The following is a 16,808-nucleotide window of genomic DNA, read 5'->3' on the forward strand; positions in this document are numbered from 1 at the left end:
TTTTTCCTGCTAAAATATAACCCTCCGTTGTGCCATCACGAACAACCTCGGAAATATATTACCTGTCAACTAGGCTGAGGTTAATTTTTTCCTTCTCTTTCAGACATCTCGAGATCTGGCATGTTTCATACAGTTTGAAAATGTCAACATTTACTATGGGATTCAGTGTAAAATGAAATATAAAGCACCCACTGACTACTGCTTTGTTTTAAAGGTATGTTATATGAAGTCCTTACTTTAGATTTATAAGCAATTTGAGTGCGTATTTCCTTTTTTTTAATTGAAGTATAGTCAGTTTACAGTGTTGTGTCAATTTCTGGTGTACAGCATAATGTTTCAGTTATACATATACATACATATATTTGTTTTCATACTCTTTTTCATTATAGGTCACTACAAGATATTGAAGATAGTTCCCTGTGCTATACAGAAGAGACTTGCTGTTTATCTATTTTATATATTGCAGTTAGTATCTGCAAATCTCGAACTCCTAATTTATCCCTTCCCACCACTGGTAATCATAAATTTGTCTTCCATGTCTGTGAGTCTGTTTCTGTTTTATAAATAGGTTAATTTGTGTCTTTTCCTTCAAATTTCACATATGAGTGCTATCATATGGTATTTTTCTCTTTCTGGCTTACTTCACTTAGAATGACGATCTCCAAGTCCATCCATGTTGCTGCAAATGGCATTATTTTACTCTTTTTCATGGATGAGTAGTATTCCATTTTATAAATATACCACAACTTCTATATCCAGTCATCTGTCAATGGACATTTAGGTTGCTTCCATGTTTTGACTATTGTAAATTGTGCTGTTATGAACATTAGGGTGCAAATATTTCCTTTTAAGAAAAAAATGTTAAATGTTATATAGTTAACTACAAGTATAACATAATAAGCTTCTTATTGTAAACCAAAATAGGAAAGAGGGAAACATTCCTACCCATTCAGATCATTTCTCCCAAAGCCTGTTACAGTCTAAAACTCACAAACCAGTCTGTCTGGATTTCTTCATTACTTTATGAAAATGAAAGCTCTACATTTTGAACAAATTTTATTTACAATTTTATTGACAAAGTGATAAATTTCTCAGTTCTTTATCAGACTCTTATTCCATTGTCAGAGATTTTTAGAAATTAGGAAGTTGACAAGATTTCCTAGAAAAATATAGAAAATACAAAAGTAGGGGAAAATATCAGTTCTTAACAGACTCACAGACATAGAAAACAAACATGATTACTGGGTTGAGGGGAAAGGGGTGGGAAGGGATAAATTGAGAGTTTGAGATTTGTAGATACTAACTACTATATATGAAATAGATAAACAAGTTTATACTGTGTAGTACAGGGAACTATATTCAATATCTTGTGTAACCAGTAATGAAAAATTACGAAAAAGAATATATGTGTGTATATGTATGACTGAAACATGCTGTACAACAGAAACTGACACTTTGTAAACTGACTTCAATAAAAAGTTAATTTAAAAAAATCTATCTTTTTCTAAAAATAGCATTACTGGGTCTTGAAACTTTTTAAGGTGTGTATTATATCAAAAGGCAATATGTATTATCAGTGGTCTGGGAAGGTTTGTTTACATTAGTACATTATTTTGGAAGGTTGGGCAAAAGTAACTTTTATCTGCCACATGTAATAACTGACTCCTCGAAATGGATTCAAGGAATTTATGCAGCTGTTCTGGCCACACCATTGCCTGGAAGACCATAAATTCCTTTCCCTTCACAGCCTCACACCAGAGAGCAGGGATTATCTCACTCCATTTGGCCTGGGTCCAAGGCTGTGCAGAATTTATCTTGTTTTCCTACAAATATACTTTGTTTTTTTAAATTCTTTTTAAATTGAAATGTTGTTGCTCATGATGCTATATATAGGTTACAGGTGTACAATATAGTGATTCACAACTTTTAAAGGTTATATTCCATTTGTAGTTATAAAATATTGGCTGTATTCCCTGCATTGTACAGTATATCTTTGTAGCTTATTTTATCCAATAGTTTATACCTCTTAGCCCCCTCCCCCAGTACGACCCCTCCCAGAAATTCCCCAGAATTTCTCCTTTCTTGGAGTCAGGGCTCCCCAGTTTCCTTCTGGAATGGCTGTCTGTGGGGCAGCTGTTAAGGAGACCTGGTTCCTGGCAAGGCTCCATTTTTAGCTCAGTCACCTGCACCCCACACAGGAAGACTCCATCACCATGTTTCTGGAAAGGTCTGCAGCTGGACCCTGTGTGTCCACATGTGCTCCTGGCAAAGCTGTCACCCTTCCCGAGGAAGTAGGTCAGTCTACACTTGGGGGTGGTTATATCATTTTCACAAATGAAGGATGACACTTACATTTACCTCTGTAGCAAAAGTCGTCTTTGTCAAAGTCCGCATCCTTGGAGATGATCGTGAACACACACAGTCATTTCAGAGGTGCCCACACTAGGGTGCTGCTGTCACATAGCTGCTCCTCCAGAAGTTGAGTATCTCCTAGACCCAACCATTCCCAAAGCCCAATTGAGCAGAACAGTAAATGCAAAGGCCCTGGGGTTGAGGCCTGCTTGGGTCAGAAGGAAGAGAGGGTGGGGAGAATGTGCTGCCTGCTTCAGGTTCCTGCATTTCCTGGCCTGTTCCTGGTGTAGAAAGTGTCCTGAGAACAATGGCAAATACATACCTTGCATCTATAATGCAGTGATTTAAACACTTAACTCATTTAATCCTTTTATCAACCTTATGACATGAGAGCCACAATTCTCCCTAGTTTTTAAGCGTGGAACCTGTGCACAGAGATTCCTGACCAGGAAGTGGCTGAGTCAGGATGAGAAGGCAGAGGGTGGTCCAGAGGCCATTCTCTCAGACACCGTCTGCTCAGACACAAAATCTCTGCATCCCTCAGCCCTGCCACTAACCACCCTTGAACTGTGTCTTCATTATGTTTCTGTCTGCCCCCATGGCCCTTGTTTGCAATCCTGAGACCGTGAGAACTTACCAGAACAGGGGCCCTCATTTCCACATGGACGTTCCAACACCCTGAATCAAAGCGCTGCCCACATCTCTTGGGCAGGGAGAAGGTTTTGGAGGGAGGTTCTGAAATGCTTGCTGCTTAATAAACTGGCTGAATCAGAGTCAGAGTAGAAATACAAATTCCAGGGCCCTGACCCACTGAATAAAAACATTGAAGGTTGGGGCCCAGGAATATTAGTTTTTCCTAAGCATCGTCACGATTCACACTTAGGATTAAAATGGGCTCTAACTTTAAGCATCAATCGCCAGGGCTTGTTTGCTACGATACCCTTCAGAGTGGACAAATAAAATGAAAGTTGCAGAGGGAGCGAGGGCCCCAACACATGGCCAGGGTCCAGAGGCCGGAGCATGGATTTCCAGCAAGAGAAAGAAGAGATCTCAGACTCAGAGGTTCCCAGGATGAGGAAGCAGACACAGGGAGCAGGGGAGGAACTCAGTCTGACACAGGACACACGTCCTGCTGGACTAGAGCTTCTAGAATCCTCTATTCAAGGCCTGAGTCCTCTGGAGCCGGTGGGGGCCTCCCCAGCAGGGGAGAGGGCTCAGAGGTGGGGAAAAAAAGCAGTTCTGATGATCTGAGAACAAACAAGAATCAAGAGCAACCCAAGCGGAACATGCATTTCCCTTTTTCACAGAATGATGATGAGTTCTGTTCTGAAGCCAAATTCTTTACCAGCAGTCCCCCTGCCCACTTCACTCTGAAGTGCCCGTCTTGGTTCCTTCCCAGAACATTAAGAATTTTTATCATTTGCTGAGTAAAAGGGTCTATCGTTGCTTGGAGAACCTAATTTGTTTTTGAACATTTTGGTCACTCACTTTTCCTTCTGTCCACTATGGGAAAGAAAAAAAAAAAGCCCTTGATATGCAAATACTTCACAAGAGTGGCAGATTTACAGAAGTCAAAGAATACGTACAGACGTTGCAAAAGGCATTTGGGATTACGGAGAAGCACGTTAAGAGAGTCTGTGAGCTGAGCTGGACTGAGAACTTCACCCTGGAAGCTTCTTACTCAGTAGGAATTCATGGATTATGACAGTTCATGGAGGGCGCTGTTGGGAAGATTGGAATTTGAGTCCTGGCCTTGTCACCTGGCACACTGTCAAGACTCTCTAACCGTCACTGCCCTCTGCTCCACAGTGGGAGTAAGAACACTTTCCATGCAGATTAAACAGTATGTGCCCAGAAACCACCAGTGCAACGCTGAGAGACACAGCCTGCGCGCAAGACTGGGCAGGCATTATTACCGCGCTCCCCTACTAAGTAAATGTTCCTACTGACCAGTGGTTCTCAAACTTGAGTGTGTGTGAGACTCACCAGGAGAGCTGTTAAAACACTGATTGCTGGAGGGGAGGGTAGAGCTCAGCGGTGGAGTGCATGCTTAGCCTGCACATGGTCCTGGGTTCAATCCCCAGTACCTCCGTTTAAGGGAAAAAAAAAAAAAAAAGTTAAAAAAAAAAAACTACACAGATTGCTGGGCCCATAGAGTTCCTTGTTCTGCGGGTCTTGGATCAGGCCTAAGAGTTTGCTTTTCCACCGAGTTCCCAGTTCACCAAATTAACATCACATTAACAGCCCAGGGACCACACTCTGAGAAGGGACATGACCTGCCCCTTAAGAGGCCGAGCAGTATGGTCAATAATACGGCAGTGACTTTGTACGGGGACAGGTGGATACTAGACTTGTGGTGGTGATCACTTCCTAGTGTAGGCAAGTGCCACATCACTAGATAGTTCACCTGAAACTAAAGTAATATTGTACATCAAGTATATTTCAATTTTTTTAAATTAATAAGTAAATTTTTAAAAAATTTTTAGAGGCTGTGCATACTCACAAGAAAGATACCAGAATCCAAAGAAAGGACTTTGGTACTCCAGAGTCATTTCTGTCTTTGTGCTCTCTCTCTCTCTCGGACACATGCTCCCCTTCCCTGCAAAGTTGCTACTTTGTGAACTCTTTCTCACTCCATTCTGAGGCTGGCTGTGATGGGGAGATGGAAGTAAATAGCCCCCCCGAGGAAGTTTGTCTTTACTGAGCTCTGTTGAGAGGCAGAGCGTCAGGAAGGTCATAGAGAGAGTTTTGGAATTCCACTCCATCACTCACCTACTCCCTACCCTTACTCGGCTACGTTTTCTTAACAATCTGAAATTACATCACTTAGTGTTCTGTATTTTTATTGACTTTCTCCCCTAGTAGAATATAAACACCTGTAGGCAGGGGCTTTTTCTCTTGTATTCGCTAGTATGTTTCAGAGCTGGATCAGTAACTTGACACATTGCAAATGCTCAGCACACACCTGTTGAATGAAGGAAGGAACAGAAATTCACGTTAAGCCCTACGCGCTCCTGGAAACCTGGTTCTATCATTAATATTGATCATGATAATAACAAGTCCCATCATGCTACAGGCTCCGTGCTGGGTCCTTTTTATATATTACAGTCTGCCCTGCATATCTGCGGGCTCCACATCTGTGGATTCAACCAACCTTAGATAGAAAATATGCAAGGAAAAAATTCCAGAAAATTCCAAAAAGCAAAACTTGAACTGGCTGGCAACTATTTATGTAGCATTTACACTGTGTTAGGTATTCTAAGGAATCTAGAGATGATTTAAAGTAGACAATAGGATGTGTGTAGGTTATATGCAAATACTGTGCCATTGTTTATAAGGGACATGAACATCACTGGATTTTGGTATTTGCCAGGGTCCTGGAACCAATCACAGGTCACATCTGGGTCTCATCCAGTTGAGCTAAGTCATTCCCTTCTGGTTCCTGAGTCTGCTTTTTACCCACCAGGTCCAACTCCTGAACTCGCTGAAGATTTTGGCCACTTTTCCTCTGATTTCCACTCAACTCAGCCTCCTACCCCCTACCCACTGACTTTTCCAAGCTAGAAATAGAGAAATCATCCTTGAAGTCCCTCCTCTTCCCTGTCTCATCCAATCCATCCTCATGTTCTTCTGGTTTTTATCAACAATGTCTCATCCAGCCCTCTCTCCATCTGGTCTTCCTCCTGACTCCACGTCCACCTCCTGCACAGCCGCCATTGCTACCTGGATTCTCTGCTGCTCTAAGTGTCTGATGGGCCCACTGCCTAGAGGACAAATTCCAGATGCTGTTTGGACACAAAGCCCTTGACTCTGGCTCCTGTCCAGCTTCTTTTCTCCCTCTTCCTTCCACGGCTGCCAGGTTTTGGCCACACAAAATTTCTGCACGTTCCTCAAATGTATTATAACATGCTGTCGCCTCTTCCAAAGAGCCTTCCTCTGTTTTCCTCCTTAGCTTTTACTAAGAACCTGACTGTGTCATAGAGTGACCACATTTGTTTATGTACCTATGTCTCCCCCAGCAACACCCCAGCCACCACTTCTAAGTATGAGAGCCTCTCACTCATCTCTGTTTACCCAAGAATTGGTGTATTTCTCGGCACCCAGAGGTCCCTGTTGGATGCACGGGCCCTCAGTTCTTAATTATGATTCTCCCACTCCTTTTGGCCTTGGATCAATGGCTTAATCTCTCCGGTTTCCCATTTGTAAGTTTAGAAGATCTGTAAGGTCCCTTGTTGCAGTAACGATCTGCGGTCGCCCTGACCTCTGTGTGCTGTGCGGCACATCCTACGGGAGCTTCTCTCTGTGGTCAGGAGCAACCAAACCAATAGCAGTAGAGTCTGGCCAGTGGCACAGAGCTAGTATTTTTCCTTAAACCTCTTTGCAAAGAATTTTTTCAGCCAAAGGCTCAAGGGAAGTAAACCCCTTGGCAAGGTCCCAGGACATGACAGGAGAAAAAGCACAAGGACTTGCTGTATGATGTCCTGGGAGCCTGGAGGGTTCCCGCGTTAACTCGGGAGCCACGAAGTGGTCTCCTGCCCATTGGCAGCTCATCTGAGAATCAGAAAATCTGAGGATCGCAAGAGACCTTCGGGGTCATCTGATCCTAATTCCCCTTTACACAGTCAGAGCACACAGGTGATGTAAGGAAGTCGGGGAGACACACCCCACTAACATAGGAGAGAATGAACCAAAGTCTCTACACCCACCTCCTCATCGTAGGAGAAGCTGTTAGAACTCAGGGGCAAGAGTTCTGGCCTCTGCTTTGTGCTCAACAGCTGTTACATTTAAGGGAATGACCACATTTTACTCTATTTGGATGGAGAATACACTTAAGAAATTGTTTATTGTGCTGTTGCAGTGGATCCATCTAGACACACAGTTGCTTTCTGCATTTCATTGCAAGCACAGTATGATTCACAGTCTGCTCCTGGGAACATGAGGGGACACGCACCAAAAAACAAACCAAAAAAATTTTAATATACAAGCCCAAGGTAACAGCACCAGCTGTTTCAATTCCTCAGGAAAAAAATAAATAACAGCTGCTTTCTAAGAACAATTGATGCAGGAAAAACAGGTGTGGGGCGTGAGGAGGGCCCTTTCCCAGGCCTCGGTTGAGCCCCTGGGACTTGCCCCGCCAAGTGTGGGTCCTTGGCGTCACACAGGAAGGAATTAAAGAGCGAGCCACAGTTGAGTAGAGGTAGTTTTATTTAGAGAGATAGCAAAAGGCAAGAGAAAGGCCACGAGGGGTGGGGGTTGGGTGCTCAGATTAGAGTAAAAGTAGGTACACACTCCGTAGACAGAGTGCGGGCCATCTCCGAAGAGAGGGGAGAGAAAGAGGCAGCCATGAGGTGCCAGTTTTTTATGGGCTCGGTAGCTTCACACGCCTACAGGTGGAACCATCCCAACTACCCTGGGGAAGGGGCTGGGATTCCCAGGAACTGGGCCACCGCCCACTCTTCGGCCTTTTGTGGTTAGCCTTGGGACTGTTCTGGCACCTGCGGGCATGTTATTCACCGTGCTGAGGTTACAATGAGCGTATAGTGAAACTCAAGTTCTGCTAGAAGTCAAATCTCCAGCCATCTTGAGCCCCAAGGCCTGCTGGTGGTTGAATCTTTCACCATCCTGGTGCTAATTGTTGTGTTATTCCTTGAATAGCTGTGTCCTGCCCCCTTCCTTCCTGCCTCACAATCACAGGCATCAAATTGCTGGGGAGACCCATGTTTTTGTCCCTCTTACACAACAGTCAGAACAGGAATGCAGTTGTAAGGCAGGGAGCTGGGTTTCTGGGGCTGAAGGACAAAGACTTCTGGTTTGGCTTTGTGACTTTTCGTGTTGATAGATGTGCTACAGGCATGTGTGGAATGTCACAGCCCATCCAGGAAATAAGTACGTCCTCCCCCAGTGTACTCATCTGTATGACCTGCCGGTTAATTCGCGTAACAAATCCTTTTTTTGCTGCTGCACCTAATAATCTGAGTTGACGGAGAGTTTCAGTCTTAATGGATGATTATTGGAGAAACATTCGCCAATCACCCAAAGAGGATGATTATTGGAGTAACATTTGCAAAAATGAAATCTAACATTCAGAATTGACAAGGGAGCATTGAACCCAGATGAGGAAATGTGTGATATATGTTGCCACCTGCTGGCCAGAATGGAAAACTACAGACAACATTCAGGAGCCCGGAGTCAAAAGGAATAATTCTTTATAATTTCTGAATTTTTTTGTGATGTTTTTTAAGTCTGGAATTTTGGCATAATAAATTAATATGAATATGGAAATTCTAGGCGGCGGGAGAAGAGACTCCAAGGGTATACTGGACTAAGGAGTAAAATATACAGTAACCTCTCTAAGCCTGTTTTCTTTTTGTAAAACCAAAAATTACTAACCTCTCATCAAGCTCAGAGTCTCTGTGGGTCTTGTGACCCTTTCAGGGCAAAGACAGCACAACCCCCAGCTCTTGCTGGCCCGGCCTTTACGGTGACTAGTCCAGATGCTGCTTCTCAGATTCAAACTGAAGTTCAAGGGTACAAGGCCCGTGGTTGAGATCAGCTTTGAAAAGAGCCATCTCCCTGAAGGTCAGTAATTGAACTGAAAGCAAAGTGAGGTGGGAAGGTCCACGCAGGACCCTCCGAGAGGACCCAGACAGCCTCGCTCCTTCCCTGCCCACTGAAGATGACTTCTGGCTCCCTGCCCTCCCAGCAGCCTTGCAGCACCCCCACCGACGATGCTCATCCCAGCAGGATTAACGAATGGCTCTGAGAAATGGAGGATGAAGAAAGGAGTGGTCTCACAGCACCCCCCCACCCTGACACACACACACACACACACACACACACACACACACGGTGGTAGTCATTGTTCTATATAGTGAAGCTTCTTACAAATTATAATGACCCGTGAAAATTCACATGACACACAGCTTAGAAGCTTAGAACCTTGGTTGGGTTGCCTGCCCCTCACCACATGGCCACGAGCCCTCTGGCTGAACGGGCAATCTTGTGCTTGCTTATTTCCCTCAACAAAGATTTCCACCTCTGGGCTGGAGGACCGACCACACGCCAAGCCATGGGCTAAGCCCTGGGGGTCTTCGGCAGTGAACAGACATGGTTCCTGCCTTCATGGAGAGAAGAATCTGTCAGAGACAGAGACGTAAAACAGAACTGACAGGGCAAGGAGGACTCAGAAGGAGGGCAGGGTGTTCTGCATGACTGGGGACCAACCCGTGTCTCTCCTTCCCCCTCGTGCCTGCCCATCACTGTTGTCTTTGGCTGGAGCTCCTGCAAGGCCTGGGTGACCCCCCTGAGCAGCACCTCAGCTCACTGCCACGTAACATTAGACACAAAATAACCCTCCTCTGGGCCATCCATCTGGAGGCCAAAAATCGGGTAGGAAGTGACAGGTAAGACAGGGAGAAACCCTGGTAGCAGAAATAACCCTAGGACTGACTGGGAATCACAAAAGCATTCATTCCTTGACGTGAGAATTACATCAGGTAAGTTTCCTTATCTGATCAATGGAGAAACGATTTGGATTTCTTCTGGGGCTAGAGACATGTTAGATGTGACGGCTCTCAAACGTTCAAGAAGCAGGGATGAAAATGATTTTTTTTAATTAGGAAAAATGGTAAGAATAAACATTTTTATTAAACGTTTCATTATTTAAATATATTTCCAACAGTATTCCTATTTTATGCTGAAAGGGTACAGAGAATATATCCTGGTCTTTCATAATAGTAAGTGTTGTATTTTGTCCATAATTGGGCATTAATTTTCCACCTTGTCAATTTACCTTCCATCAATTGGATTTATATTTGAAGAGTTTTTATTTTATTTTATTTTTTAAATCTTATCTTTTATTGAAGTGTAGTTGACCTACAATGTTAGTTTCAGGTGTACAGCAAAGTGATTCTGTTACACAGATGCATACATATATATGAAAATATTTTCAGATTTGAAAATGATTATCGATAATATGACTAAAAGTGCTTATGATAAATCATGTCACAGATTTCTTTAAATTCTTTCCAAATTTAGCCCATATGAAAAAGTACCCCTCTTCCTAATCCTAAAATTGCTACCAGTAATTTTGGCCACCGTCTCAGGAAATCTCATACACTGTAAGAGTTTTTTAAGTGTTGAAAGGTGCGAATGAGGGAAAAGTTCCTAAAAGGTCTTCGAAATGGCTTTTTTCTAGCATCCCCAGATTCAGAAGGAGTCCCAGTATATCAAGTATTTGTGCTGTGATGATGCGAGAACACTGAGTCAGTGGGTCACGGGGATACGGATCGCCAAGGTGAGAAAGCGTGGGGGCTCACCCCATCTCGAATCTGCTAACCAGCTTCCTAACCTGGGTTTTGGTCTTTGTGCTACTGGGAAACACCTGCCCCAGAATTACTGAGTCAATACCGTCAACGGGTCAGTGCACAGATATGACCTCATTTATTTGCCCACTGGTTTTTTTAAGTAGATGAGAATGGTAGACACATGGAACCGCTCCAATGACCTGAGAATTAGGGATTTATTTTCCCAGGAGAGATCTCAGATATTTATTTATGGGGAGCTTTGCTAGTGCAGTGTGTAATTAAGAAACACGAGATGTAGCCTGTGATAGAATTACATAAAGACATGTCATCAAATGGCACGGCTCCAGCGCTCCTTTAACGGGTGGCTGAGAGTATTACCTAACTCTGCTCATCTGGGAAAGCATTTAACATAAGGAAACATGATTTGTGGACTTTTTAAAATTAAAATATGTTTACATTAAAAAAAAATCTCAGGAAAGGAGTAAAAAGAGTGGTTGTGAAGTCCTTTCCCCTCTCAATTTGTGGATGGCAGTTGAATGCAGAATTTGGGTTAAAGGCCTCACTCTGTTGCTCCTTCTGTGTCCTCCCCTAGTATGGAAAGACGCTATATGATAACTACCAGCGTGCCATGGCAAGGGCAGGGCTCGCCAGTCGGTGGACAAACCTGGGCACTGCCAACGCAGCCCCGCCGGCCCCACCTTCTACAGGTACTTCCCAGGGGGTGGTGGTAGGGAGGAATCCTGACACCTGTTCAAAGCTCAGAGCTCATGTTCAAATTTATCTAACGTATTTGGTAAAAACAGAACTTTGTGAACGCTGTACAGAATACCTTACCCTCCTGATGGTCAAGATCGAGATCCCTCCACTCCCCCACAGCACACACCTGAATCTATTTCTTTATAAGTGACTTGTAGCAGAGCTTGGACCCTTTCTGCGTGATATGCTTGTGGACAAGATGGTGATGGCCAGTTTAGGGTGAGCATGTAGGGAACTGTCTCATCAGAGTATAAAAGCGCTGTTTGTCCCAGGCTTCGTGAGTGCCCAGCAGACTGGCCACACCAGGGGTGGCATCATTCCTTGGCGTTTTGCCTCAGTAATGTCATGGCTAGAGCCTTGTACCCAACTCTGGGCAGCACATCTTAGTGGTAACGCAGCAGCTACTTGTTTGTATTTTTCAGGGGGGAGGACGAGACACTGAGGATGGAGTGGGCTCTGCCTTGCTTTGTGTGTATGTTACTTCTGGTCCTTACAGTGGTCCTGCAGAGTATAAATTATTATCCCCACTCCACAGCTGAGAAGACTGAGCTGGGAGGAGCTAATACCTACTGTCTTCTCAGTGGCTGAGCTGTAATCCAAACACATTGTCTTTATGATAAATAATCGTTGAAAGAACTGGAAGCATTGATGGTCAGTGATTTAATCAATCGTGCCTCTTAATGAAACCCCAATAAAAACTCTATAAACACTAAGGCTTGGGGAGCTTCCTGGTTGTGAACAAGTCAGCATAGCAGGTGGGTGACATGCCCGGACTCCACAGGGAAAAGGCATGGAGGCGCCATGTCCAGGACCCTCCCAGACCTTGCCTCGTGTGAATCCTTTATAATAAAACTGATCATTAAGGATAGCACTTTCTTGAGTCCTGTGAGTCATTCTGGTGAATTACTGAGCCTAAGGGGGCTGTGGGAACCTGTCAGTTTATAGAGAGCTGGTCAGAAGTGGCAGGTGGCTGGCATTGGAGCGCAGGCAGCCTTGTGAAGGTTATGCTTTAAACCTATGGAGTGTGATGCCAGCTCCAGGAGGTGTCAGAACTGAATCACAGCCCACCCACTCGAAGTGGAAGCAGAGCACACATCTCGCCAGGGCCTTAGCTCCACCAGGTATGTGTGCATGTCAGGGTCACTGGGGGCTTAGGGCTGCTGTGAGATGCTATTGTGATAGGGCCCCCACTGAGCCCATATACATTTGATCAGCTGGGCCAGTGTTCGTAACTCCCAATTCAAGGCTCTCTGGTAGAGCAAGCAAGGACATGTGGTTTAAACTCAGAGCCTGAAACGGGCATCTTTCTCCCCTCCATCTCAGTCTTAACACCAGTCCCAAACAGAGGCAACTGTAACACCAGGGACTTAAAGAAAAAGAAGATAAGAAGGGAGCAAGAGGGGGGGAGGGGAGAAGGAAGGAAGGAAGTGAACAGAATGGCTGGGCCCGGCCCTCAGCCCACAGTGGCTCCGCCCACCGTGAACCAGATTAATTGGTGGCGAGGGGACAAGGAGACAGGGGACATCCTTTCCTCCTAGAGGCTCTACATGTAACAGATATATTGATTCCATCACAACTTGTGCTCATCAACCCCACCTGGGCCCTTAACACTGCCTTTGGATCTTGTGTTTCTCTGGACCCGTGGTTCTCAACCAAGGGAGCCTTGGAGCCCCGGGGGGATTGGCAGTGTCTGAAAACATTGTTGGTTTCATGCTTAGGGTGGCGCTTCATCATCTAACCTGCAGAGCCCAGGGACGCTGCCTCTCCTACAATGCACCGGACAGCCCCGAACAGCAAAGAATTTTCCAGTCCCATATGTCAGTTATGTTGCGAAAACTTGTCCCAGTCAATGTAACCTCCTATTTTAACTAATAGTTTCAGACTTTCTTCACTCTCCTCAGATTTCCAACATCCAGCCCCTTTACTCTGAGTAGAGCAGGTGGAAACATCAACTGCCCACCATCAAACGCCACGGCTTACGTGCATCGGCATCTGTCCTAGCCTGTGCCCATCACATTACTTCCTAACAAGGGCGAATTCTCCCCTGTGTGCTCTGGTCCCCTGTTCTTGCCTCAGCTGGAGTCCTGCAGTACATCTCTGATGCTAACCACCGGTGTCAGCTCAGGCCCCACGGCTAAGGGCACAGTCCCAGTAAGGCTGCCCTTTCTTCTGAGGCCAGCCACACTTCAGGGGCCCCCAGGCCACCCACACTTCTGATGTACTAGCTGCAAATCTGGGGGTTCCCATAACCCCCTTTAGGTTCACAGTTCAACTCACTCAAGAAAGTACTATTCTTATTGTCACGAGGTTATTACTAAAAATACAAATCAGGATTATACACTATCTATAAAAAAAAAGATTTTGAATATGTAAAAGAAAAGAGAAGAGGGGAAGGAGACTAGACCAAAGGAGATGAGAAGGTTGAGCACTTTGGAATCTAAGGGGTTGAAATCTCACTCAAGGTCTTATGAAAAATCTTGAATTTAAACATCTTAAAGCCTTACTCTTACTTCCCACCCTCCAGAGCAAAGATTTGGCTAATTCGAGAGAGACGTTGATAAGCCTTAGAGACGTGGTGTTTACGTGGCACACGGTGTACGTCCTGACAGCACCGAGCAGACGTGCCGAGGGGGGCAGCTCGGTTCTTGCTGACTGGGGAGCACACGTGCCACAGTGAAAAAGCTGACAGTGCAAGTTGTTACAGCCTGTTCCGGTTTTTTAACTGCATAAATGGACATGAATATCTCTTTGTTCTGAAATAATTTCAAACTTATGGAAAAGTTACTAGCATAATGCAAAGGATTTCCATATACTCTTGACCCAGAGCAAAGAGGCTGAATGTTTGTCACATTTGCTGTGTCATTTTCTCTCTCCATCCACCCTTCTCCATGTGTTGTCCATAGACATTATTTCTTTTTTTTTTAATTGAAGTAGAGTTGGTTTACAATGTTATGTTAGTTTCAGGTGTACACCAAAGTGATTCAGATATATATATGTATATCTATATGTTATTTTTTCAAGTTATTTTCCATTATAGGTTATAAGGAATAGAATATAGTTCCCTGTGCTATACAGTAGGACCTTGTCGTTTTATCTGTTTTATGTATAGTAGTGTGTATCTGTTAATCCCACACTCCTAATTTATCCCTCCTCGGCTTTCTGCTTCAGTAACCATAAGTTTGCTTTCTATGTCTCAGAGTCTATTTCTGTTTTGTAAATAGGTTCATTTGTATCTTTTTTTTTTTAGATTCCACATATAAGTGATGTCATATGATATTTGTCTTCCTCTGTCTGACTTACTTCACTTAGTATGATAGTTTCTAGGTCCATCCATGTTGCAGCAAATGGCATTATTTCATTCTTTTTTATGGCTGAGTAGTATTCCATTGTATAAATATACCACATCTTCTTTATCCAGTCATCTGTCAATGGACATTTAGGTTGCTTCCATGTCGTGGCTGTTGTAAATTGTGCTGCTGTGAACATTGGGGTGCAGGTGTCTTTCTGAATTAAGAGTTTTTGTCCTATCTGGATATATGCACAGGAGTAGAATTGCCGGATCACGTGGTAACTCTATTTTTAGTTTTTAAGGCATCTCCATACTGTTTTCCATGGTGACAGCGCCCATTTACACTCCCACCAGCAGTGGAGGGTTCCCTTTTCTGCTCACCCTCTCCAGCAATTACTATTTCTTTTTTTTTTTTTGAGCCATTTGAGAGTAGATTGACTACATCATGTAACTTTGCCCCTTAAATCTTCCCTTTGTATTTCCTAAAACAAGATAAAGCTATTCTCTTACAACCCACAGTACAGTTCTCAAATTCAGGAAATTTAGTTTCATGTTGGTAGACTTTTTACGTAAACCACAGTCCACGTCTTCCAGTTTTGCCAGTTGTCTCAAAGATGTTTTACAGTGATGCTCTTTCCTGGCACAGTTTCCGTCCAGGATTGTGTTTTGCAGACCTATGTGATGATGTTATTTTTTTAAAAGATAACTGAATGATAAAAAAAAAAAGAAATTCAGGCTAATAGGTACCTGCGGAGGACAAGTAGGGAGCTAGGACAGGGGAAGAACTCCTAGGTTGGTACAAAGATTGCTCAGAGGCCAGTTTTTAGGTCGGTGGGCGGGTTTATGGGTGTAGCACTCATGGCTGCTGTGCTTCTTCAGGTCTCTCGCGTCTGCTGTTATCTGAAACATTTCCTTGGCCTTTCTTTGTCCATCAAGACAGTAACAATTTTTTAAGGACTAAGGACCATTTATGTTACAGAATGTCCCTCAGTTTGGATGTGTCTGGCGTTTCCTCATAACTCAGCCCAGGTACTGCACTGGGGGCAGGGCCAGGCTTCTGTGTCCTTCCCGGGTATCCCAGTTGGAGGCATATGGTGTCTCCACGCCCCTTAGCTGCTTGGTTAAGGTGCTGTCCAATTTCTCTCCCATGCAGTTTCCTTTTTGTATTTAATAATTTGTCCAGAGAGACTTTTGAGACTTGTGGAAGTATCTGATTCCTTCTCAGACTTTCCCTCCTTCCCAGTCTCCTGAAGTCCTTAAAACCTTCCTTGAACTATTTTGTAGATTCGTGGGTTTCTCCAGATATTGGGGAAATATTTGAAGAAGCAAGTAAGCAGTCATTTCATAAATATTTGGCAGGATAGCTGGTCCTGAACAGAGCTAAGGTAACCTCAGATTCACTCAGTGAGACCTGATGTCAGGGGCTGAGAGGCAGTTCAGTCGTGGGAGAAACGGCCTCGGTGTGTGGAGGGCTGGCTGACCGCCCCCAGATGCCTTCTCAGGAGCCATGGAGATCAACATACAGCTTCTTCTGTCTGACTCTCTCAAAACGGTGAGGCACACTTTTGTGCAAAAGAGCAAATAAAAAGGCAGGAAAATAATTGCCTATCAGGACTTTCAGGGGGGGAAAAAAATCTAATTCCAGGATATATTAGGGGTCTGCACCTTTTGCTCAGTCACCTCTGCCTCCTGTTTTTGTGCCCAAAGTACTTTTTGTTGAGGGTAACATTCAAAGTTGTTCCTGTGTGCAGCAGAGTGTGTAACCGGGTCCATCCATTTCAGAAAAATTTTCAACAATGCGAATCCTTCTAAAAAGGAAGTTTTCCAGGTTTATTCTCCAATTACCCAAAAAGTCCTGAAAAGCAGAACATACTATTCTCTAAGACCCTAGTTAATCCAGATTTTGTGGCTTGCCATAAAGCACTCACTTCCCTGAAACTTTTGCTGAAACTCATGAAGTGTTGTCAGAGAACCTCAGATTTGGGGGGAGCCCTGTGTACCTATGAATCCTTTTGCTTTGGAGACATGAATTGCTTTGTATTTTCAAATTTAACTTTCAAGAACGTTGAAAATAACTTGCCATTATTCTTTTTTTTTAATTGAAG

General features: G+C 44.0%; 1 protein-coding gene across 1 annotated transcript in view; it reads left to right on the forward strand.

The window, feature by feature from the left end:
- Positions 1–16,808, forward strand: part of APBB1IP (amyloid beta precursor protein binding family B member 1 interacting protein) — a 97,779-nt gene that overhangs the window by 77,216 nt on the left and 3,755 nt on the right. Inside the window, exons 11-13 of the mRNA XM_072955108.1 lie at positions 104–214; positions 10,550–10,648; positions 11,251–11,365. Coding sequence (XP_072811209.1) covers positions 104–214; positions 10,550–10,648; positions 11,251–11,365 — 325 coding nt within the window. The remainder of the gene's footprint in view (positions 1–103; positions 215–10,549; positions 10,649–11,250; positions 11,366–16,808) is intronic.

This window comes from Vicugna pacos, chromosome 35 (genome assembly GCF_048564905.1).
Source record: "Vicugna pacos chromosome 35, VicPac4, whole genome shotgun sequence".
NCBI classification, from domain to species: Eukaryota; Metazoa; Chordata; class Mammalia; order Artiodactyla; family Camelidae; genus Vicugna; species Vicugna pacos.